General features: G+C 30.0%; 1 protein-coding gene across 1 annotated transcript in view; it reads right to left on the bottom strand.

Annotated features, from left to right (window-relative positions):
- Positions 1–571: 571 nt before the first annotated feature.
- Positions 572–25,892, bottom strand: part of 5PtaseI (inositol polyphosphate-5-phosphatase A) — a 124,673-nt gene continuing 99,352 nt past the window's right edge. Inside the window, exons 6-12 of the mRNA XM_067284928.1 lie at positions 19,923–20,026; positions 17,131–17,247; positions 12,365–12,420; positions 7,925–8,009; positions 7,757–7,852; positions 1,537–1,614; positions 572–681 (exon numbers count right to left, since the gene is read on the bottom strand). Of these exons, the coding sequence (XP_067141029.1) occupies positions 604–681; positions 1,537–1,614; positions 7,757–7,852; positions 7,925–8,009; positions 12,365–12,420; positions 17,131–17,247; positions 19,923–20,026 (614 nt within the window). The 3' untranslated portion in view covers positions 572–603. The remainder of the gene's footprint in view (positions 682–1,536; positions 1,615–7,756; positions 7,853–7,924; positions 8,010–12,364; positions 12,421–17,130; positions 17,248–19,922; positions 20,027–25,892) is intronic.

Below are 25,892 nucleotides of genomic sequence, written 5' to 3'. Positions count from 1 at the left end.
CGGAGAAATAAAAGAATGCACCCCACGTTCATTTTTTTATGATACAGTACGGTTATTTTATGCTGTGGAACAAATTAGATGTTTTAACATGTATTTCTATGGGAAAATGCGTTTCGTATAACGAACGTTTCACTTAACGGACGTGCACCTGGAACGGATTAAGTACGTTACATGAGGCACCACTGTAATTGGATTTACATTGATTCATATGGAAATAATTGTCTCGGTTTTGTCAGTTTCGGATTTTGCCGATTGTTTTTGGTGAATTATCAACAAAAACAGAGATATCACTGTATGTATCATGTATATATATATATATATTTAAAGCTAAATATTTTTCCTTAACATCTTAAATATTCTGGATACAATTATCTCTGAATTCATTATAATTCAAATATAAAAATAACCAAATTCAAATACCATTATAAAAATTATTATTTTTGCAATATACACATACAAAAAAATAAAATAATCTAGTGTGATATATTCATAAACTGTTAATTTTATGTAATTTCAAATTGTATTGTTTATAATGTATTGAAATAATTTTTTAAATGCAAAAGTTAGTATTAAAAGAGATTTTGTAAATAAGATAAATATATCTTACCTGGGTGGAAAACTAATTTCAAATTCATATAATTCATTTTCAAACGTTTGAGGTTCCTTATCAAAATCTCTTAACTGAAAGTTAATACTTAAATTTTAATATTTAAAATTTTTTTGACAGCTTAATTTATAAAATTAAAAAATAAATGTACTATTTGCAATAAATTACTGTCATATTTTATTAGTGACAGCTATGGATCATTGGAAATAACAGCTGTAAGTCAAAACTTCAAATGTGAACACCCTGAATTTTATAAATACTGATATGTATAATTATGACTATTTCTCAATGTAAGTGAAAAATTTTTTAGCAATTTTAGAATTCTCGAAGTTTTGCTTGTCCTTTTCTATTTCGTGGTCTATCATCTTAAGGTTACTTTATATGTGGATATGATTCCAAATATAACGAGTTTTGTCAGTATATAATAAGTTATTTTGTTCTTAGTATTCAACCTCAGTGGTCTTGTGCATTGCTATCATTTAAACAAAGAATTGAAATTAAACTGCAAAGTATATTTTGATTAAAAATATATATATATATTATTGTGCATCACTATCTTTGATAATATCCATATCTAGGTCCATCTAATTATTCTTTCTTCTTTAAATTGAAATTTATCTTTAGAGATTAAGTTTTGAAAACAGGGAAATTAGAAAATTAGATTTATAAAAACTTTTGTATAAATATAAGAAAGTTTAACCATGCCAACAAAAAGTATAGTTTTAAGGAATAAAGTTTAAAGAATAACAACAAAACTTAGTTTTTCTATCTTTCAATATTTTTTGATTTTTAGTCCTGAAGTCTTCAGAGATCTTTTATGTAAAAATAATGAAATATTTGAGAAAAGTAATCAAAATTCAGATACTATTAAATAAACTTTTTGAAATTTTAAATGATATTAAAATTACTATTAAAAAATTTCAACTTACCCATTTTCCATTATTTTTTAAAAATGTTTCTTCGTGATTTTCCAGATCAAATACCTTTTTTTCTAATGTTAGAACTACCTGAAAAAAGATATATTGTCAAAAGTAGTCATATTTTAAAATTATATTGTTATTTTTATCATTTAAAAAATAAAGTTTAAAAGTGATCAATATCATTACGGTGGTGTTGATGGAGTTTATCCTACGTGAAACGTACCAATGCGAGACCAGGACCAAGGCTTAACTACAAAACAAGGTATTGTGGTGGGATCATGAAGAGGTGATGTCATACACCTACTATCGATGGTCTTGGTCAGGCACGTTGCTTGTTCTCTTGGTGGCATGGTTGATCAGTCAGACAATCACAGAGTTTGATTCAAAATATACATTTAATTGTATTTGGGGAAATACAATATACAATGATCATGGTATACAAAGAAACTTTTGTGACATATTGTACTTGCACATGCTCACCAATAGAGTTGATAAAGATTTACTTCTGACGCCAGAAAGTTCAGCAGTGTCGCAAATCCTACAGATTATTTTGTTTATTTATTGCTCAGTGTTGCTGCTCCTGGAGGTCACACTATTATTACATTTGTGTGTTTTTTCACATGTGTATGTACGTTTAGAAATTTTCTGACCATGTGATGTGTTCAGTATCGTAGCCGTCTATAATGTAATTTACATGTAATTTACAGTGTAATTTACATGGTATAATACCTGTGGTAGAAAAGACTACCGGCGTGGCGATACGCCATAATTTTGTATATAGATCTTTAGTGTTAAGCCTAATATTAAGTTTCCTTAGTCTTTTGTTCTATATCTTTTTCTCTAACTTTCTAACGGTCTTTCCTTCCTGCTGGTGGAAACACATTTTCAGAGAATTACACCAAAAAACAATAGTGTGTAAAACCCGAGGTGAGTCGGTGAGAGAGAGAACCATTCTTGAGCTAACGTTCGTAAGAAGCAGACAGAAAAAGTCCAGGTCATCGTCGCTGAGTGAGATGAAGAGGAGATCTTAGGTTGTCTGCAGGAAACGACTGAAATAGACGGACACTGAAATCGAAACTTTGGTGAATACTTAGGAATCATCAGATCTGAGATAGCGAAAAAGACGGCTAAAAGTGAATTCGGCAGAAGTCTCTATTTTGAGAAGAGCAAAGACCAGACAAAAGAAAGTGCTGGTGGGGTACTCAGGTTTTTCTTTCCTTTTATTCTTACCCTTCATCTCATCCTTTCCTTCTCTATTTTCTTTTAGATTATAAGTTAGTTTAAGTTAATCGTAATATTTTGGGGGAAGTTATAAACAAAGAACATTGTAGCGAAAACGTATCACTCTCCTTTGTTTGTACAAAGATTTACCACACCGATTTTGTATATATTGGAGTTGTATAGTTGGGATTGTAAAGAACTTAGTGTATGAAGAACCACGCAAATGATTAATAAGATATTGTTTTATTGTGTACAACTTTGTATTGTATTGTTCGTCCACATGATCACCACACTAGAACAATAAGTGATATTTTCCATATACACATTATTTCTTGGGTAAGTTGAATATTTACTAATTTTTCAGTGTAGTAAAATCTGTCTAAAACAAAAACCTGAAACCTGCCTAAATGAAAAAAATCCTTTGGAACAAAGCCATTTCCTATATTAAATGTTACTACAACTGGAAACCTGTCCAATGCAGAAACAAAAAAATGTTTTTGGATATAAAGATCATAACCTAAATAAAGCAGGAAATTAAGATTCCATGTAAAATGGCCCCCACAGAGCACAACAGTGTATTCTAAGATTAATTTCTAATCCTTTCAGAGAAATGAAAGTCACATGACAAAATACATATAGAGGCACAGAATCTTTGTTAGAATTAATGAGGAGCAGAATCAAATACCTTGAGAATCGAGAACTTTCAAGAATAAGGAGGAGTTTCCAGGAATTGAATTTTCAAGAACAATGAAAATAACTCATGAAACAGTAAGAATAAGGTAATATAATGTTGCCAATTTGCCTTGAACAGAACATTTAATACCTAACTAGTACCAAATATTCGAGAACTAGTTGATTAATGTGTTGATAATTACAGAGATCAAAGTTGACAATTTCTATTAAAATTCCTTGAGAAATCAGATCACAGGATAACTATCTCTATTACTGAAACAAATTTCCAATGGCAGAGTAATCTACTGGTTCTCAGTACAGTAGAACCTTGCTTAACGAGCATCTCGCATAATGAGTGTTTCGCATAACAAGCAAATCAAATTTTTAAACAATGACTCGCTTAACAAGTGAAGTTTTGCATAACAAGTGATGAGGAGAGGGAAAGTCCTGGATTTTGCGCATGCTCCATCATGCTATTATTTGTGATTTTTTTGTTTTCTGCAAATTGAATTTGCATCCCAGGTTGGTTCATTCCGTGCTAGAAGAAAAGATGATGATGATTAATGCTCCTTAAGAATGTATATTGTATAATTTTCTTTGAATAAACATTACATGTAAAATACTGTATTTACTCGCGTATAAGATGATCTTGCATGTAGGATGAGGTGTGACTTTAAAGATCAAAATAAAGAAAATTAGATTTATTAATACAATTCTAATTTTATTTCATTTAATCACAAATAAATTATCATCAAATGCATGTATTAAGACAAACAACCATGTTTTCTTGACACTATCACCTTTTGTCTACTCGAATTCACTCTCTGAAGCTTCGTTACAATTCTCCTTTTTTTCATTCTTACTCCACAAAGCATCATCCTCTGATCTGTCAAATGAATTTAAAATGCAGTATTTCCTGAATGACTGATATCAGATTTTGAAGATTGCTTTTCCATGCACCTGATACCCATGTAGAAAAAAACCAAAAGATTATAATGCATGTGACAGGAAAAGTTTATTTTTAATGATTCAGAACGTAAAATATTCATTAAAAATACCAATTTAACAAATATGAAATAACTACATTTATAATCGTTGCTAAGTGACCAGCTATTTTCGAATCATCTCTTTAAAAACGACATTCACCTTGACCTTGATAGAACTCTGCTATAATGACAGGATGAACTATACACGGTTCACAAAAATTATTGCAAAGACGCAAAGGATCCGTCACTCGTGCATATAGGACAACCTAGGTTTTTGAAGCAGTGAAAAATGAATAAAAATGTCATCTTATATGCAAGTAAATATGGTATTTGAGTATTTTTTCAGCATGGAAAGCATCATCATATTTTACATTAATTTCTATGGGAAAAATTGTTTCACGTAATGAGTGTTCCGCATTATGAGTAAGGTTCTGGAACGAATTCTGCTCGTTAAGCAAGGTTCCACTGTACTTTAATTGGTTTATTTGTCATCATGCAAGTTGATAAGGATCCTACCTAAGAAGTACTCAAACATCTAGCAAAAGTTTTCAAGAACAGTGAGAACTTTTGCATTCAAATAGTTTGCAGTTCTTGCATTTGAATACTTCCATTTTAATTGAAATCACTTGGAATAAGAACATTCAGACACTGTCTTAGATAACTGTATGAATTAACTTGTAAGAAAAATTTGATATAAATATCAGGAGAAAACAGTTGTAGCTGGATATATTACATATTAATTTAATATGAGAATCTATAACTGATAATTTTCCATTACATTTGTTGAAAATTTAACAAATCCAACAACAGTTTAATAATATATATTATGCATTTGATAAAAAGTTATAATTCATTTCTTTTTATATACTCAATTTATCAGTAACTTTCTATAAAAGACAAAAGTTTAAACTTGACTCCTATCAGTTTGCAATAAAATGATCGAACTAATAAAAATCAATAAATAAAAAATAAATATATTTTGATTTATTATTAGTTTTGACAAGATAATCTAAAACAAACACTCAATTTGACTATCTCAAATTTCAGAGAGAATATAATAGTAATATCTAGAAGCTCAAACAAAGAAATAATGAAACTTCTTTCTTTTGTGCTTGATTGCCTTTTGTTCTTATTGTAATTGTTATGAGTAAGCATACAACTGCTTGAGAGAACAAATCACACAGGAATTTTTCTCATTAATAAATACATTTTAATCGAACTTTTAAAATATATGTACTTGAAAAGGTTCAAATAAATTTTGTATGTAATGTTTTATAGTTATGTAATATTTCATCTGCATACTTGGAAGAACTTTTTTTATAGAAAGATAAAAAAAAAAATCTTTACAAACACAATGTAAAAAATTACTTTCATTTATTACAGTGTAATATAAATAAAATGTGTCAATATTGGACTCTTTTTTTTACTAAATAAATTTTAATTATATTTAACCCTTTCCATGCTGAAAACCTTTAGCATTAAGTAAATAGGTGGAATTCGTTATGCGACGCGCATTTTTTGGGTAATTTTTTAAATCGCGATATTTTGCTTCAATATCGCGCTATATTCAATCTGTTTTTTTGTGTTTGATTAAAAACATATTACAGTTTACGATTGTATAATTTTTAGTTTTATACATATTTAAAATAATATGAAGTTATACAAACAAATTTGAAGGTTACGAACAGAAAAAAAAAAATTAATTTACAGAGAATCGCTGAACTTTGTACATCTGTTAGATAGAAACATCTGTCCTCTATTAAACAAAACAAACCGCAGCTTTCTACCTAGAGCAGGGGAGAAGTTATTGCCATTATTCACACTATGTCTCTAATTACTTAGCTGGGAGAGTAGTCGATTGTTATCGTGAAGCGACACCGATTAGTCAGCTGTACGACTGTGTCAGTCGTAGAGCTTTGCTCTTACTTTTGTAAAATAATTAAATGTATTCAAAATATATATGAATTCATTTGACAAAAATTTTAAAGCCAAATTAACAGCGCGAACACCTTCCATAGACTTACTATAGGAAGGTGGAGTTTCCCGGGAATATTTATCGCTAGATAGTTTTAAAAACATATTTACTCGCCTAAATATTGTCGAATTAGCTAATTTAATGTCTAAGTGCATTAAATTAGTTAATTAGAATTAAAAATCGATTTAAAAAGCGAATTTACAGTGATTGTTTACATTTTACTTCAAAGGTTGGAGGCGGGGCTTTTCGCGGCAATTTTTTCGTTTCATAAGTCTGTGATTAGTTAAAGTAACGTCAACAAAGACAGAAGAGACTCAATAAAACTGTAGAAGGAGTTTCCCTTTGATTGTTTTCAGCCAACTGTGTAGTTAACTGCAAAGATTTACTGTAGAATAGTAGGGGATGTATTTACCAAAATATTTATGGCCCAGGGGTGGTAACAAAACGTTTATTGGCTTAAACCAGTGTTTCCCAAACTTTTGACATCTGTGTACCCTTTGTATAATTTTCTTAATGCTGAGTACCCCTCGTCAAAAAAATTGCATATACTTTAAATCAAAAACTAAAGATAACGAGGATATTCCATTTCTATATGCTGCTGCAATTGAAAAATCGAAAAAGCCAAAATAGAAGACTATGCGGAAAATATTGTTCCTAGATATAGCAATATGGACTTTAGGTCTCATTTTCGTCTTTCTAGAAGCACTGTCAAAGTAAGTCTCTGCTAAGAATTGTTAGTTGTAGTAACTAGCTACAGAAAAATTGGTTTATTCGGCATTTTTAGCTTTTTATTAATACTAAAGCACATAACAAACCTTTCCTGTTAGAAAAATCGCACAAAAGCTAAAAATACACACGCGCACATTGTAACAATTCAATGTGTAGATACTGGAGATTTTTGTGTGACACTGTTGTCTTGGCCATAGAGTGGAGGAATACACAGAATCACAGCACCCGGCAAAACTGCTAAGAAGTAACAAAGTTTTTATTATTTTCTATGCTTGTAATCGAAAAAAGTAAACTACCTGTTGACCAGGAACAGCCGAAGCACGGTGCAGCGTGTACCCCCACTAAACTCTTCCCGTACCCCTGGAGGTACACGTACCACACTTTGGGAAACACTGGCTTAAACAAAGTCAATCGACATACAGAAGAGCGAATCAAGGCTAAGATCTCTGGAAAACTCAAATATAGTGCAAATTAATCGAATTTTTTAATTGTTACCGATCAGTAAGTTTTGCATCACCGATAAACGAAAAAGTCACGTGATACACACCGATCGGTAGCTAACCGCATGGAAAAAGGTTAAAATTAGTTCAAATTTGCTTTAAATTATTATTAAAAATTGAATTAAAAAAACATGTAAATAACTTACTTTGTTTTCATTAACGGGATCCCTATACAGCATTTTAACAATTTCACCATTTTTGGCACTCTTTATGTGAATTGGTGTTGCCTGATTAGTTATTGTCTAATTCAAACACATTCATTTATAAATCTTTAAATACCATACCAAAAATTCAAATGTTAATAAATAAAATACCTGAATAACACTTGGAGTATCGAGCCTAAAATTAAAGTCACCAAATATGAAAAAAGGAACTTTATCATATTCATCTGTTTGAAATCTATATTAGAAAACAAAGATATTTTAAAATATTTTGTAAGTATTAACAATATATTAAGTATATATTTATTACATTAAAATTTACTATGTAGAAATATAAAATTATTAGTGATGTAACGAATATTCAGTTACTACCCGTTATTCGGCCTATTTTTCGCTATTCGGCCGAATACCGAATATTTAAATCACTACTCGGCTGAATACCGAATACCTGAAAACAGGAGTAAGAAATAACAAAAACACAGTAAATTAATCATTTTGGTAACTTTTATTAATGCTGAACATTAAATTATAATTATTAAAGTTAATAAGAAATAGCATCTAACTCTAGTATTAAATTATTTCGTAATTAACTAATATTATAGCCTTTATCTAGCCTCTTTATCTTATGGCATTGATGGCGTGTAGGTTAGAATGTATCGGGCATTAATGTTATTGTTTAGTTAATTATGTTATATTCGTATTCGCGTATATTTTTATATTTATACGATATTTTAAAATGAGTTACGAAACGTTTTATTGAAACTTATCGTATTTAATGAAAGAATTATTTATCTATTTCTAGAAGATGAGTAACTAATATATAATTTATTTTATATATAAAGCAAAGAATGAGCATTTTTCATTATATACAAAAGATAACATTTGAAATTATGTTAATTTTAAAAATATTGACAAAAACAATAGCAATAAAATATCACAAAACTTCACAAATAGAAACTCCCCAATAATATATTTGAACTGTTCCACAAATGGGGAGAAACTAGACCATATTATGTCACCACTAAAGTATATCCTCAGGGTATTATTCGGTCTACAAATACGTAGTAAAAACAAAATTTTAGTGTTTAATTAAAGAGTTAAAATGATCGATTGCAAATAAAATAACTTATAAGTTATAACTTACATCTAAATACCAACAACTGCCGAATCATAGCGGGCTACTTACGGCTATTACATAAATTATAAACCAATTTGGTACTAGAGGTAGACGTTAGGCTTCATCTCATATTAAGTTTAATAATTATAATTTAATTAATTTATTTAAATAATTTAGACCTAATGGAAGAAAAAATCGTAGTGACAGCGAGCCAATAGAGAGCATGGTGCGCGATCTTTGCCATAATGCGGTTTGCACACCAATTTTCGTATGTGCGTTAATCAAGCCGAATAGTTTGGCCGAATATTCGGCCGTTCGGCAACGTTCCTGGCTGAATATTCAGTATTCGGCCACGCTCCTAGCCGAATATTCGGTATTCGGTTGAGGCCGAATATACTATTCGTTACAGCACTAAAAATTATGCATCTTTATAATTTTAGTAAATGGACATTATATGAAATTTATGTAATTAACTTATCTCCAACACATTAGAAATACATGTAAGCTGTTTTTACAATCTCTGACGGTCCATAAAACAAAGACAAGTGTAAATAACAAAAGAAATTTATTACCAAAAGTTAGGTACAAACATGGTTACTTTTCAACATAATCATGGTGAAGATTGATGCATTTGTCATACCTATGGATGAGCTTTCCATCCCCTCTTTGTAGAATGTTGCTGCCAATGTTTTGAGATGGGCCCTAACATTGTTTGGAAGATCATCATTAGTCTCGAACCTCTGCCCTCCTAGTCACTTTTTCTGTTCAGGAAAGAGGTTGAAGTCGCTTGATGCCAAATCATGGCTATATGTTGGTGTTTAAAAGTGGTGTAGACTTCCATCTTTCAGACTTCCACCCAGCTTGGAATTTTTTAATGTGTGAAGACTTGGAGTGGGGTGATATGATAAATGAATATTTTTACTTTCCTGGCTTTGTTAATTTATTTAATTAATGCCTTTTATATGTTCAAAAATAAATTATCGAAAACTACCGAGTAATGTCTTTGGGGAAAAAAATTCTCATCATTACCAAATGTTTTTATAAAGCTGACATATGTTCTTCATTAAGACAAGTATAAAATAATCTACACTCTAAACTTTTGGAAGTAAAATTAAAACATTTTCAGATTTTATTCCTGTCATTAGCAGATTTGAATATTCACTTCATAATTTTAAAATTAAATTCAAACAAATTGTATCATATAGTATTCATTAAAAAAAAATTGAATGGCATTGTTATATAAATTTCTTGTAAAATAACTTTTTAATAAGTTAACTATGAAATAAAATGATAAATTTATATATATATTGGAATTAATAAACTTGTTAATTTTTAAAGTTTAAATGTCTTAATAAAAAACTGTAGAAAAATTAAAACAAAAGAAATGCATAAATTAGTAATAACTTCCAGTAAAATACAGTGGGTGATCAATTAACAAACAGATTGGATAGCAAACACGTTTGCTAAAGATTTTTATGTTCGGACAACGAACACATGTTTGGATAATGAACACCTCACAAAACAAACGCACGAGATGTAAAATAATGAATACTGATTGGTCTTCCCTTGTCTTCAGGCAACAATTCGAAACTTTTTGGAGCACATAAGACATCAACATCAATGCTAGACCCGGTATATATGGATCAGATAGTATTCCTCCAAACTTCGAAACTCTCCCTTGTAATTCCAGCCTTTTATTTTTCTGACAGAAACAATTTTTTTTAAATAGTATTCACGAGACTGTCAGGCGGGAACTCGTTAAGTTTTGTGTCGATTTTTATTTTCGAAAGGTGAGAATATAATAGCAAAGGTATACAGTGGGCAGAAGACGTCTGCAGTATGGCTTGAACAGGTCTACCGTGGGTCGCAGTTCAATCTTATCTAAGAAAGATATTGTATAATCAAGAAGACTCAAGTAGCTAAAGGAGTAACAAAAATCACATCTGAGAAATAAAGAACATTGAAGAGCTCATAATGGAACCCAAAACTGATCTGACAACAGAACGCCAAGAACATTTGAATGAAGAACACCAAGAAACTCGGCGAGATATGTTTTCTTCTGAAAAAGAGAATTAATGTCAATATCTGCTATTAAACATTTTTTTTGAAGAAGTGGGAGGATGTCGGAACAACGGTCATAGAGTGGCATCCAAACCAGGTTGAGGTTAATAGGCTTGGGGATCTCTACAATTACAATGTTATTAATTACTTCTGAAAAATCCTGAAGAAGAGAGAAAATCAATTGACATTAGACAGATCCTTTAACCCCCGCAAATGGAAAAAAACATAACTAATAAAAATGAAAGACTGTATATATGTATTTATTATTACATATAAATAAACATAGTAAGAAAGTAATATATATATATCATTTTTTTTTGGGTCTCCAGAACAAATTAATCAAATTCCCATAAAAACTTATGGTAAATCGATAATCGGTTAACGAACAATTCGGATCGCAAACAAAGTCTTGGAACAGATTATGTTTGTTAACCGATCACCCACTGTGTATTGAAACAAAGAATATTTATTGTTCACAACTTTAGGTAAATTCTTTAACAACATAAATCAATCAAAACCAGTATTATTGATAAATAGCAATAAGTGTAGCACACAGAATTCAAGTAATGATTTATAGAAAGAACAGTCTTTATTCTACATGTTGAAATCATTTCAAAATTATAGCATAAAACAGTTATACCAATTACTATTTCAAGTTTTCAATTCTAATATACTGTAGTTTTTAATAATTAGTTAAAATTTATATAATAAAAACCAGTTGTAACAATTATAAGTGTTATTTTGAAGTTTGTTTTTGTAAATATAACAGAAAATATACTCTCATTGCTTATATAATCAGAATTTCTATTGTTAATTAAAAATATCTTATTTACAGTATATCTTGGAGGATAAGACGACCTTCAGATAAGACAAGGTATAAATTTTTGTCGAAGTTTTACAGTTTTAGCATATATCTGTCCTATAAGATGACACCCAAACTACCAATGGCCTATGAATTTAGTTTAGATCGACAATCATCATCTGAATAATAATACTGTATAGCGTATACGGAATTATGTCCTATTTGTAATTTTTTCAATGAACAAATTTTATTTTCTTGCATCTGGCAGCACTGCCTTGCGATTGTTGCAAACATTCACAATGATTCGGCCATCGGGTAATGACCTTCACTATTCACAAAAACGTTGTATGAGCTATTTTATTTTGTGCACATACCCTACTCCATACTAGTAAATAATTACGATTTGTCCATTTTTTTTTCTATAATGGTTTTAATTTATATAAATTTCAACCTAATTTTTTTTTGTACCTATCCCATAAGACAACCCCAGATTTTGGGGGCCTTTTTTTATGATTCAACTATCGTCTTATCTGCCAAGATATACGGTATTAAAAGATAAAAATAGTCATAATGATATAATATAATAATAATTCTTATCTAAAATTATAATAACCTTTTCAATGTATATTCTAGAGCATTTTGTCTGTTTCTAGTATAAGCTGATGGAAACTAAAAAGAAAAAAAATGAACCAGTAAATAAATTATTAGATACAAAATCATTTACATTTCTTTAATCACTACAAAAAATTTAAACTATTTATATTTATCATCATAATAAACATTTTTTAAATCTAAGAAGTATCCTAAATACAGTAGAAACTTGTTTTAATGGATCATGGAACAATAGATTTCTCAGGATAACAGATTTTTTTCCAGGTCCCACCAAATCAATGCAATTTTATCTCCTTTTAGCGAATCTATAATTCAGAATACCAAATTTTTCTAGCCCCATCAATTGTAAATGGTGTGTTTTTTTCTACTTAATAATTGGGTGCTTCCGGGAATTTGTATAATTCGACTATGTACTTCTTACATCTGGAATACATACAGTACAATTGAAGAATTGTACAAAGAGTCAATAGGCTGATACAACTGAGAAAGAGCTGCTTAGTGAACATTATGATGTTGGTCCAAGTGTAGTGCCAAAATTTAGCAAAGCCATAGAGTCTTTCCAAGTCACGAAGACCTTCCTTTAGAGCAGGCCTGGCCAACCTGCGGCTCATCATGTTAAATTGTGCGGCCCTCTAAGCAATATTATATATCTATTAAAACTTTTGTTTCCTCTTATGCATATACCAAAACAATTAAATAAATGAAAATTTCCATGTGTCATTGTTATAATGCGCAAGTGCGAGTACAATAACAATAAAATCTTATTCATTTTGTATTTGTTTTACTTTTTTAAAAGCATGTTTGCCTAAATTGTGGCCCACTGTAATGTTACGCATGATGGTGGCCCACAAAACAATTTGGGTTGGCCAGGCCTGCTTTAGAGTTTGAGTATAAAAAACAGACTGTGTGTGACATTAATATCAAGCAGTTATTGTATTTAATAGGCAGAAAAGTGGCATCAAAACAAACCGAGATGGACAAATTTTTTTAACAAATCGTGAAATCGAGTGAAGTGTTAATGTGCTATGCAATCTTGTAACATACACATTTCTATAGATCAAAGAACAAAGATATCGAGAGATTGAATAGTTTCAAATACTGGCATTTCTTATATATGTAGGGGATTAAAATACAGAAAGTTTTTCAAATAATAAATATTTTCCTGGGTATGTGGGAAACTTGTTGTTTGCAATATAATACAGGTATACCTTGCCTTACGTCGATAATTGGTTCCAGGAGAGGCGACGTAAGTCGAAACTACGGTGGAAAACGCCAATAATGAGCACTTAAAGACTACTAAATAAGACGACAACACAGAAATACAGATGTTTTCATGTTTCGTTCTCTAGGATTTATGATAATTATATTAACATTTACTGTAAATGTATATATTTTAATATGATTTTATGTGCTTTTAACGCTTTTCTAGTGATATTACGACTTCAATATTTGTGGCGGACGAATGTAAAGTCGAACAAAATGACTTAAACTTGATTTTTATTTTTCCATATACTTTTTTGACAAATGACATATATCGAGAATGACTTAACTCGAGGTATACCTGTATTCTCAGAACAATGGATGATTTTCAGTGGCCAGAATAGTCCATTAAATTCTACTGTAAATTAAATTTTAAACATAATTAATTAACCTAATAATTTTGGCATAACTAATGTTTGAAATACTATAGGTCTATAGATAATGGATTTATTGAAATAATTTAATGTGATTATCAGTTAGTCCCATTTACTTACTATTTTTCAATATTTAGTAATTTAAAATTATATATACAGTGTTTTGTGTGTGTGGTGTGTGTGTGTGTATGTGTGGTGTGTTAAAATTATCAAACAATTATTAAATTATTCCAAATCATTAATCTGATGTTATTAATAACTTGATAATTTTAGTAAATAATTAGAATTTGATCTAATATACAGATAAATTTATAAACAATTGAAATTACATTAAATTTAATTTGAAATAAGGAACCAATTACAAAAGATTTCAATCTTAATTTTCTATTAATTATTTTGACATTAAAAAAAATAAATAAAAGGCTAATTTGTTATTAGATTTATTAAGTCATATACAAAACTTAAATCCATACTTATCGCATATTAATAACAAAATCAGTAAGTTAATCAACAGTATTAATAGAATATTAATAATCAAAATTTTAAAAAAGAAACTTGATTAACAAAAATATACAGAGAGTTCATATTTTTATAATTCAATATAGTATTCGTAATTTTGAAAAAATTGATTCTGTATTGAATTTCATCAACAACAACAACATTGTATAAAATATCATATATAAACTGCTTAACAAACCAAAGATCTAAACTATGTGATTATTAGTGGGCTATAACAGTGCTATTAGTTAGATAATTAAGCTATGCAATTTGGAGTAAAGATTGTCAGTTAGGCTGCCATGTTGTTCTAATATCAACAATTACATTAGTTTCAGAATTAAATTTAGTAATCCTGAATAGTCTGAAAGAAAAGATCAACAAGGACCTAGACACAAAATTAGATTATGTAATCTAAAGAATTACATAGTTTAAATTGCAAAGTTAACTTCAGTTTACCAGACAGATTGGATGTAAAACTGGGTAACACATAGAGTTGCCAACTCTCCTAGAATTCCCGGATTCTCCCGGAAAAAGACTCTTAGTTTTTAAAATTTCCCAACTCCAGGAATGCTGTTAAAATCTCCTGGATTTTTTGTGCCACTCGCATTGAAAAAAATTCAGAGATGCTACTGCCCCGCAACCCTCAAAACATACAGAATGACACAGCAGCTAGAATTTGATGACTACGAGTGTAAGGTCGCCGACTTCCAGGGGAAACAGTTAATCATGCGTCAGGAAAACCTAGGGTCGAAATCATATGTGGGTGGTGGCGGTAGGAGACAAAGATGACAAGTGTCTTACACAAAACCGTTTATTCTAACTACTAAGTTAACTTACATATAATTGCAGTACAACACGATCTAGATCGTTAGAGTAGCGTTAATGAGGTGACGTTGGGAACGTTTCGGGGCTTCCTCGGTCAATTTCAAAGAGGCAGTCTCTTGGCGCTGATGGACGATGAGGTATGGTCTTGTTGTAGATGAGAGGGAATCTTGTCGGTCTATGTAGACGGCAGATTTCGTTTCCCGGGATCGCCGGATCGTCTTGACCTGGGTAGACTCGACTGGAGATGAACCACCTGTCTCCAGAAGAACCGCCGCACTTCTTTTCCAAAAGACTGAAGGAGAATCGAACTCCTGACCTCGCGACTCAGGAGTTTTATAATCTTTTTCCTCTTGAATCTCACCCTTTTGATTAGTTCTATTCCTCCTCTCCCTTACCCCGATTGGTCACTCCTTTTGTTTCTATGCAAAACCGGAGACCGATCTGGGTCAGGAGAGTACCGAGAGGTGTGGACGGAGTCTTTGAAGTTCATGCTCGTATATTCCGCCGTTATGGCCCTCTCTTTGACGTTTTTGACCTCTAGCGGTCCGCCAGATGCTTCGGTGGCCATTTACCCCCCTTTGTTTCCCGTTTCTGACACTCGTACACTAGCACCTGGACAAAGCTCCCTCTCTCTCGGTTGACATCCCCTCGGTCGTTCATTATCATGTCGCGTTTGTTTTAGGATAAGTTTTGGGAGAGTTTCTTTCGTGTCTGGTTTACATCACCAACACTTGTTCCTGACACAATTTGACTCTTGAAACTTCCCGACTTCGGAACTTTATAATTATTTACCATTTTTACAATCCCTACACGAGTATTTACACGAAAATGAACATTTTGACAATGGATGAAGAAATTGACTGGAATGAACTAAAAGATTGAGTTGTTCTCTAAATGTGCCTATAAATAAGGATAAATTTTATGACAATTACTGTTTACTAAGAGAAATTCGTGAAGTTGTGGCAAGCAAAACAAAGAGTAGACTTGCTTTGAGTCAATTTTTTTTTGTAAAATGTGTGGGTGAATCTGGCAAAGAAATAAAAAACTTGTTGCATTCACTCTATCAATCCCTATTGCAAATGATGCTGCTGAACATGTTTTCGGCGTAGTAAACAAACTTTGGTCAAAAAGTCGTAACTGACTAAATGAAACATGTAAAATCTGAAAAACAAGTGTGCACAAATTTCAAATACACCTGTAAAGAATTTTATGATTTTATCGTCTCCAATCAAAAGGCATTGCAAGCTGCTTGAGATGTAAAAAAATATTAGATTTTCATTGTTTTTTTTATTTCACCTCCCAGACAGTGCGCGCTCGAATGCAGCATCCTTACCTGGCGAAAAATTCAAAAGTACAAAAACCATATATATTAAATCCAAGCTATTTTAAATCCCTAACTCCATAACCTAAGTGTTTTAAACCCCACAGTTAGTTTATTTATTGTTTACATAAAAAACGTTTTTATGGATTCCGGAAAGATATTTTGCAATTTATTTTACATAAACAATAAATTAATTAATTACATTATTAACTGTCCCCCAGGGTTATGGGTTTTCAAGCTTAAATTATCAGTTACGGGGTTTAAATAGCTTGGGTTTGATATACGTGGTTTTCGTACTTTTGAATTTCCTGCCAGGTAGGGTGCTGCATTCGAGAGTACTCCCAGATTTCTGACCCACTGAGTTGGCAACCCTAGTAACACATGATAAACTTTTTATTTTATGAATTATTATAAAAAAAATTCATTTTCAGAATAAATATATTAATTCAAGATATTTATAGATTAAATAAACAAGTTTTCTTAACTTACTGCTTCTACCGAAACAAAATTTGAAACGTCGTGGAATAGATGAATGTTGACGAGGTCAAAAATGGTTCCATTTATATTCCATCTTGTTCTCATAAAGCCTTTTCTTGACCATTTGCACTTAAAACAAATATTTAAATGTTTAAATTCATTTGTTCTAAAAGTAATTTCTTTAGAATTAAACATATGAAACTTATATAAATTTATTGTATTTAATACTGTAGTAAAAAAATAATATCTATTGAGATATTTATTTTACTACAAAAAGTCAGCTTTTACTTTTACTTATATATTCGAATTTAAACACTTATTACACTTTTCCAAGATTAAAATACTTATTAGAGATTATAAAAGCATGGAAGAAGACAATTTAAATACAGTAGAGCATCGATTATCCGACTTAATTGGGGACTGGGGTTGGTCGGATAACTGAAAAGTCAGATAACCGAAAAGTATGAAAAAATACATTATTAGTATAGTGTATTAGGCCCGGTTTAAATACTAGCCTCCCTTTCATGGTCGAGCCAGTGCTGCCAGCTAAAACATGCAAAAATTTAACAAAAATATTATTAAAGTAGCAAAGACATAACCAAATATTGTAGCGCCATATCACTAGCGGACATTTGAATTTGCCGACTAGAACGCGGTCGGTTATTCGATAAGTCGGTTAATCGGGGGTCGGATAATCGATGCTCTACTGTATATACATGTGATATGAAAGATTTATTATTTTAATTAACTACAGTAGAGAGTCGTTTATCTAAATCAATTGGAGACTGGGGTTGTTCAGATAAGTGATTTATTCGAATAACCGATTATGAACGAAAAAAATATTTTAACCTATCCGATGTTGAAATTTTTCTCCGTTGCGTGTCGCTTTGTGTTGAATTTTTGTCGATTTTAAGCCTAACGAAAATTTTTATAATAATAATCGAGGCTATCGTATCGTTAAAAATTATTTCTTTATTTTTTACAAACAAAATAAATATATTGAAAAATATAAAAACATAAAAATTATGCTTTAATATCAAAAATATCAAATTAAATATCAAAAAAGTTCGATTCGACACGACATAGTCCGACTGGAAAACGTTCGGATAAACGTCTCTCTACTGTATATGAATTAAATCCAGTTTAACTATTACCTTCACACATTAACCATCATTCCTTTATTATACTATTTAAATTACTTATTATGTCACATGAAATATAGCATTTATGATATCAGTTAAAAGTAAATGAAATTTTGTAGGTAAATAGAATTAGTCGAAAAACAAAATAAAATTACAATGATAGCCGAAGTCAAATTAACCATTAAACATTTGTTACAATTTAATAAAATGACCTTCAAAACAAATTTACCTAAAAGAAATATTTTATTAGTTCAAAAATTATCAAAAATATTCCATTGTAAAATTCCCATATAAATGAATTTTAAATATTACATTAAACATTAAAAATAACTGAATATAATCATCCTAACTAAACTCACATTCTAAGCTGTAAATAAAGAAAACTCGGTAGCAACAATTTAGATTTCAACGACACACTTCCGAAATTTTTCCAATATTTCAAGTTTTTGAGGAAAAATAATGAATATTGTCAACAAGTGACATGAAAAGTAAAAAAAAAATAAATGGAGTTTCATAGTTCGTTCAAATGCTAATTATACTTAAAAAAATTCTGAGTATATATTAATTAGTTACTCATTTTCTTATTTCATTTTTTAAAATAATTTTATTATTTTATTAAGTGTTTTTAAATAGCTTTCAATTTGAAATTGTGATTTTATTCATTACTAATTTTATCCATTCTCATCTCGTGGTATTAAAATAAAATTTAAAACAATTTAATTTTCAATTACAAAATTTATATTTGTAATTTATAAAAATTTCTACAATTATTAAATACAAATGTGATAAATTTAATTGAAAAAAAAACTTTAATGGACAGTGGAAGAATTTTTCCTTATCTATGTAACAGCATTTATGGGAATGGTGTAATGAATTCTGAAAACTAATTATTTCAAGATGTACAATTCTTTCCAGAGTTTACTACATTTTCTTATTCTGTCTTTCTAATGCTTACCTATAACTCTCCTTATAATTTTCAACGTTATTAAGAAGTAATAAGGCCAAAAATAATAAAATAAATACGTAATTACCAAACAAAACCAGCAAAAATTCAATCTCAACAAACGTTTTCAACTGTTAACAGTTGAAAACGTTTGTTGAGATTAAATTTTTGCTGGTTTTGTTTGGTAATTACGTATTTATTTTATTGTTTACACCAGTATCATTGGAATGATTGTAGTAACAAGGCCTTCAAAGAGTTAAAATGATTTAACTGAATAAAAATTATGAAGAAATAAGGTTGTTTATCTTCAAAATCAAGCACCTTATTAAATACATGTTGTTTTCTGTGTATAATATTTTTTAAGATTAATTTTAAACAAACAATTATAGCTAGTTTATATTTTTATTCATTCAGTTTTGCAGAACAATTTTTTCCATCCTCAAACAAACTAATACTAAATTTTTCTAAACATTTGAATGTTGTCACTTATTCACTTAACTGAACAGAAATTATTTATAACACAAAATAAATTTATGAAGATAATATTTTACTAATTTAACGAAGTCTTGATTCAAGAATGCTATCATTACATAATAAATTTTACATCATTTATGTAGCCTGTAATTTATAAATAATCAATCTAATAATATTAATAAACTATTAAATAGTTTTGTACTTTAACAAATCTTTATAAAATATTTCAAAAGTTAATTTCTTACTTCAGGAAAAAATTCTTGAGGAAATTTAGCCTTCTCTTTTGTTGTAACCCTTTCAATGTTACCTGAATGTACTTCTTTTCCTTCCACAGGTAAAAATGTATGTTCTGTATTGAAAAATTAAACATTAATATTTTGTTAATACAAAATCTTTTTAACATAATCCATATAATTGCTAATTAAAGAAATCAAAACTTTTACTTAAACGTTTCTGACTCAAAGACATCTTTGCTTCGGATATTAAACGATAAATTGAATATGCTTTTAAAATGAACTTAATACTATACCTTAAGTTGACATATATGGAATGTGCATATTATCTTTTAAAAATATCTTTACAGAATATAAACATAAAAATATATAATAAATACAAATTTCTGAAGGAATAATAATTTTTTATTTTAATATAATAACTGACGTGTTAGGCTAGACCAATTAATATCTTATTTACAACTTTTTAAAAGTCTCTGCTGTTGATACCATTTGGGCATAATGTTGTAGCAACCTTACTATAATTACTTTAATGTATCCATGCGATCATCCGTTTCTAGCAATATTGCAGAAGTGGTGCTTAGTCGGATAGAAAGTTCCAGTGTTTAAGAATTTTGTACCGACATTAAACTCATCTTCGGGTACATTAACAAATTCATTATTCAGAAAAACCCAACTAATATTAAAAAATTCTTAAATCACATTAATAAAAACTTTGGTGGTAGTGCTTTCTCTATTGAACATTAGTTTTAAAGTATTATACATCATTAAATCAAAGTAGCTAAGTGCAAAAATCATCTATTCATAAAGGTTTACTGCAAACCAACAGCTGTAGTTTCCTATTTACATTGGAAATCCAACTGCATTATCAAACCAACTGGCAGCTGTCAAAACCCTAGTTTCCAGGCCATTACACATTCATCTCTGATACTGATAGAGATGGGGAGTTTCACAGAATCAAAAGCATTGCACATGGACAGTTTTCCAAATGATATAGTTAATAATAATATTAGAGCTTTTCATAGAAAGCAAGACAGACAAAGCAATAGCATGAAACATATTCTGGAAGAATGGATTGTTATGGACAAATCTACAGCAGCTTTAGCAGCTTCTTATGCAAAGCAATACAGATATATAGAGTGCACTAGCAACAGTAAGATCTCTCTCAGTAATGAATATTCACTTTTGCAATAATGTTCAAACTAACATACTTTTAAAATCATGCCTTAAGTCGTAAAGCATGGTGAAAATTTCTTTTATGTTGGATCTATTACTGATTATAAAGAGAATGGATGACCATTTTTGTTCAGATATATACAGTCAAGACAGTGCACCGTACACCGCTGTTAGTCAAATTAAAAAATATGTGACAAAACTGAAACTTTGACGACTTCCAACATGATTTCTTTTTGCATAAATACAAGTTGTTTCAATGTTAGTAAATTTTACACCATCTTCTATAACATTTTGTAATAAAAGATAAAAGGCATCTATAGGCTCTTCTAAAGAAGTTTAACATAGTAATTTTATTTTAACAACAACACTTTTTATGGTGATGTGTGCTTGAGCTCGCTCTCATAAGAGGAGGTTCATAATTCCAATGTGTTCCATCTATGGTCACAAAAGATGAAACATGAATTTGCTGAGTGTCAACAACTATTGTCCTCATTTCCAGATGCAGAGTTTAAAATATCAACTTCTGGTGGTTCGATGATATGACTGGTATCTTTTAGAGTCACATTCAAAATTATCATCAAAACTTTCACTGTCCAGTTGCAAAGAATTTAGCAACTCACCTGTTGTAATATTTCTTTGTTTAGACATTAGTGTTTGAACTTTAGCCTAAAATAGATATAGCACAAATACGCTGTTTGTATAATAAAAGTAAAAACAATACTTTGTCAACCTCTCTGGATTCCATACTAGAAACAAGTACAGTCAAACCTGTTTTTGTGTGGTGGATAGGGACCACATAAAAGAAAACGCATTAAAAAAAAAAAAAAAACGCACGAAACTTTACGAATGGCTATAAAAAATAGTTTTTGCAACACAATTAAAAAAATATATTTTTTATGCGGTGAATGGGGACCGCTTAAAAAAAAAAGAAAATAACTCGAAACCGTACAAAATAACTAGGAATTGCTTTTTTAACTTCTCGGGCCTTTTTCTGCAATCCCTAATGGGGAAAAAAATCCTCTAAGAATTTTATTTTTTATATTAATTAATTATTTCCACTTAAATACCAATCTAACGTTAAAAAGTTAAAAATAATCGTTAAAAAATTATTTTATTTGATAAATATAGCTGCAGGAAGTGTTATTTCATTTAACAAGGCCTGAAATTTCACACCCGCAGTCTAAAGCTGGAGGGGAGCTAACTTACCGCATCTGTTCAAATATAACATAATATTTATAATTTTTATGCTATTAAAATAAGAGGGGACCGAAAAAAACGTACGAGAAAAAAATTTTACTAAATAAAAAATGAAAAAACCTGCTGATGTCATAGAAAACATCTAACAGAGTTTTAAAAAATTTTACAAAAGTCAATTATGTTCCAATTTGATTGAAATTTTCATATACCGCACAAAAAAAATGCACAAAACAAATCGCACAAATAAAAATCGCACAGACAGAAAAAGAAACAATCCTCATACCGGTACATATGATGTCCATTATACCTTCTTAAGCCTTTTTTCGAATTTCCGGTACTAAGTACTAACATTAACAACCACTTAACACTCGATCTATTTGCTACTCAGGAACGCCAAGGACAAGCCGGATTTTCTAAGAGCACCGGGGGTGTACAGTATCCCAATAAGGGATCACAGGTCCCAAACGGATTTAATATACATCAGATCTACTAAGAGATCCGTGAAAAAGAGGATCGCGGAACACAGGTATGACGTCAACAAGAAAAGACACACCACCGCCCTCTCGACCTACGCCACCGACCCCGATATAAAGGCAGATTTTGATAAAACCAGCCTAATTAAAACATCATTCGACACGGACCGCATCAGGGCCTTGGAGACCCTTGAGATTTACAAGGCGTCTAAATCAGGGAAATGCATTAATTTCAAAGATGGAAACGTTTTATCATATGCGTGGAGATATGTCTCCGAAGTACACCCGCAATGGTAGCATATCAGAGTAGTGTACTATTCAGGTACGGATGTACGCAGTCATTTTTTATGATTATATTATAGGCATTAAAAACAAGTTGGATCGTTTGCAATTATGGCACGCGGTGGGAGGTTCGATTGTTTGAACTTTGAAAGAATTCTATTGCATTCTATCTCGAAAACCGTCAAATAAAACTTGACGAAGATCGTGGAGGCGATCAAAAACGTTAGTTAAGTGGTCGTTAATGTTAGTACTTAGTACCGGAAATTCGAAAAAAGGCTTAAGAAGGTATAATGGGCACAGAAAAAGACTGCACAAAAACAGGTTTGACTGTACTATGAAATAGCAACAACAAGCAAGCAACACGTAGAATGCTTATTAAATACAAAAGACTAGTAACTTATTGTCTAAATTATACAAACTCCCAACAAATGATTGTCACGCAACACTTTAAAGTGATAAGTCTCTGAGATTCGCCTTCTCATTTGTCACAAATAATGTTAAAACAATTTATAAGAAAAGTAAAAACACTGTTGAAAACAATTTGCACCTAATTTGAAAAATTACTACAAAACATATAAAGTCAAAAAAAGCTTACATGTCTAGATAAATTTTTAACATAATATTTTTATAATAATAAGCCATAATGAATCCAAAGACTCACCTTGCCCAGAGAAAAATTAAAGTACTTAGTAAGTACTACAACAATATGTACAGTACAAGCTGGTGGCCAGTACTTGACAGCATAGACTTTTCAAAAATTATAAATAAGTTTAGCCTAACACATTAGTCATTTTATTAACATACAATTTGTGAAGGAATAATAATTTGTATTTTTTATATTTTATGTTTATGCTTCCGTAACAATATTTTAAATGGTAATATACACGTTCCAATCATGTCAATGTCAAATAGATCTCGTCAGTTCGTTTCAAAAGTATATTCCACTTGCTGTTCTTTAATATATTCAAGATGAAGATGACTAGAGTAAAGTCAAAAATATTTCATAAATTAAATATTTTTGATTTTTTCAATTAGCAATTATACAGGTTATGTTAAAATATAGTGTCAAATTTCACAGATTATGATTATAATTAGAATTTTTTAACAATATATTTTATTGGTTATTATTCTTCATTATTGAATGTATGCAGTCATTGTTTAATTTATTTCAGTGGGAGTTTTTTATTATTGAATAATAAAAATATAGCTCTAGTTTACAATTTGATTGACAGTGATAAATAGAAAAACCTTTACCAGGAATATTTAATTTTTAAAATCAAATGTTATCTGCTGTTCTTATAGCCATCATCAAGACATTAGAGTATTCTATTCCGTTATGATATAAATCAAATACAGTAATCGATTCAATTTAATTTGTGGAACAAAAATAAATGGAAAACCACTGTCATTTAAATATAAATGTAAATTGATCTAGTAATAGTCTCTTTAATCCGAAAAATTGACGGTAGACTGCCTCGCAGCTTAACGGGTTCAAACTCCTTTATTGCCTTTTTACAAATGCATTTCGGATCAGTATTATTTTCTCTGACCCCTCTCCAGTGCTATAAAACAAAATTTGTATATGTAACACAACTAACGCAAGAAGAAAAAACAAGAAACACTTTAAAAAACCGGTTTTCCCAATACCTTAAGTTCTTCATACACTCCTTTTACACCTATATAGTACTTTCGGGTTCTGTTCACATTGCCTTAAAAAATACGGTTTTTTCCATTGCAACAGTGCACTACAGTAATACTACACAAATAATTATAAAAGCATAACGTCTAATTAACGTTCTAGCCTATTTTTAATATAAATTTCAAAAGTTTTAAACAATCAATTATACATACATACAGACGTACAGGCCTTCCATAAAAATGTTCTAAAACCTTACACATTTCTTTAAAAATCACTACATATGTTATACACATTTGAAATAATCCCTTCGGTACAGTTTTCTCCCGTCCACGACAATATGATTCTATTAATATAAACTACTGGCATGTTGCACCCTCTATCAGGTTATACCATTGTTGGTCGATCTGTATTCCATTTGATATATTTACTAAATTATTATTATTACTATCATATTTTATTATTTCTACATGCTCTTTAAATTTACATTTATAGATATTTTTTCATAGTGTAAAATTTTGGTATTATTCCTGTCTATTTGGCACTTGCTATCTTTTGTGGGGGTAAACCACGGGGAGGCATCATATTTTAACCGTATTGCCGCTTCGTGTTCCTTAATACGTGATCCCAGTTTCACCTATATAGTATTTCGGATATTGGCAATTACAATTAATTTTGTAAACTAATCCCGTTTTTTCCCATTTATTAACATTACTTTGGTTTGTTGCCTTATGTATTTGCTGTGATATTTTATTGGTCAAAGACAGGGCCAAAACTATATTATCCTTTTTAAGAAATTTAGAACAATTATCATATATATTTTTTGTAACGTAAGGAAAAGTTTTGTAATTAGTATCTTTTTTGTTTTTTATATTAAATCTATTTTTATAGTATTGTGCCTGCCAATTCGTTAATAAATGTTTTGGGTAGTTATTAAGGATAAATTTGTAGTCTAAATTATTTAATTCAGCTTTGCATTCACTCTGTTTACTCGTTCTTGTATATATTTTCTTTAAGTCCATCATATATGTATTCTTTTTTATAGTATCTGAGATACATGAATAATAACTAATCGTTTTATTTACGTTAGATGGTTTTTTATACGTTTTAAATAAGAAATTCTCTTTCTTTTATTATAGTTATGTCCAAAAAATTAATTTTATTATATTTTTCTAATTCTATATCAAATTTTATATATTGGTTTATGTTATTTATTGT

The sequence above is a fragment of the Centruroides vittatus genome, unplaced genomic scaffold, assembly GCF_030686945.1.
Source record: "Centruroides vittatus isolate TY-2023 unplaced genomic scaffold, ASM3068694v2 contig_1216, whole genome shotgun sequence".
NCBI classification, from domain to species: domain Eukaryota; kingdom Metazoa; phylum Arthropoda; class Arachnida; order Scorpiones; family Buthidae; genus Centruroides; species Centruroides vittatus.
This window is presented reverse-complemented; position numbering and strand designations above follow the sequence as displayed.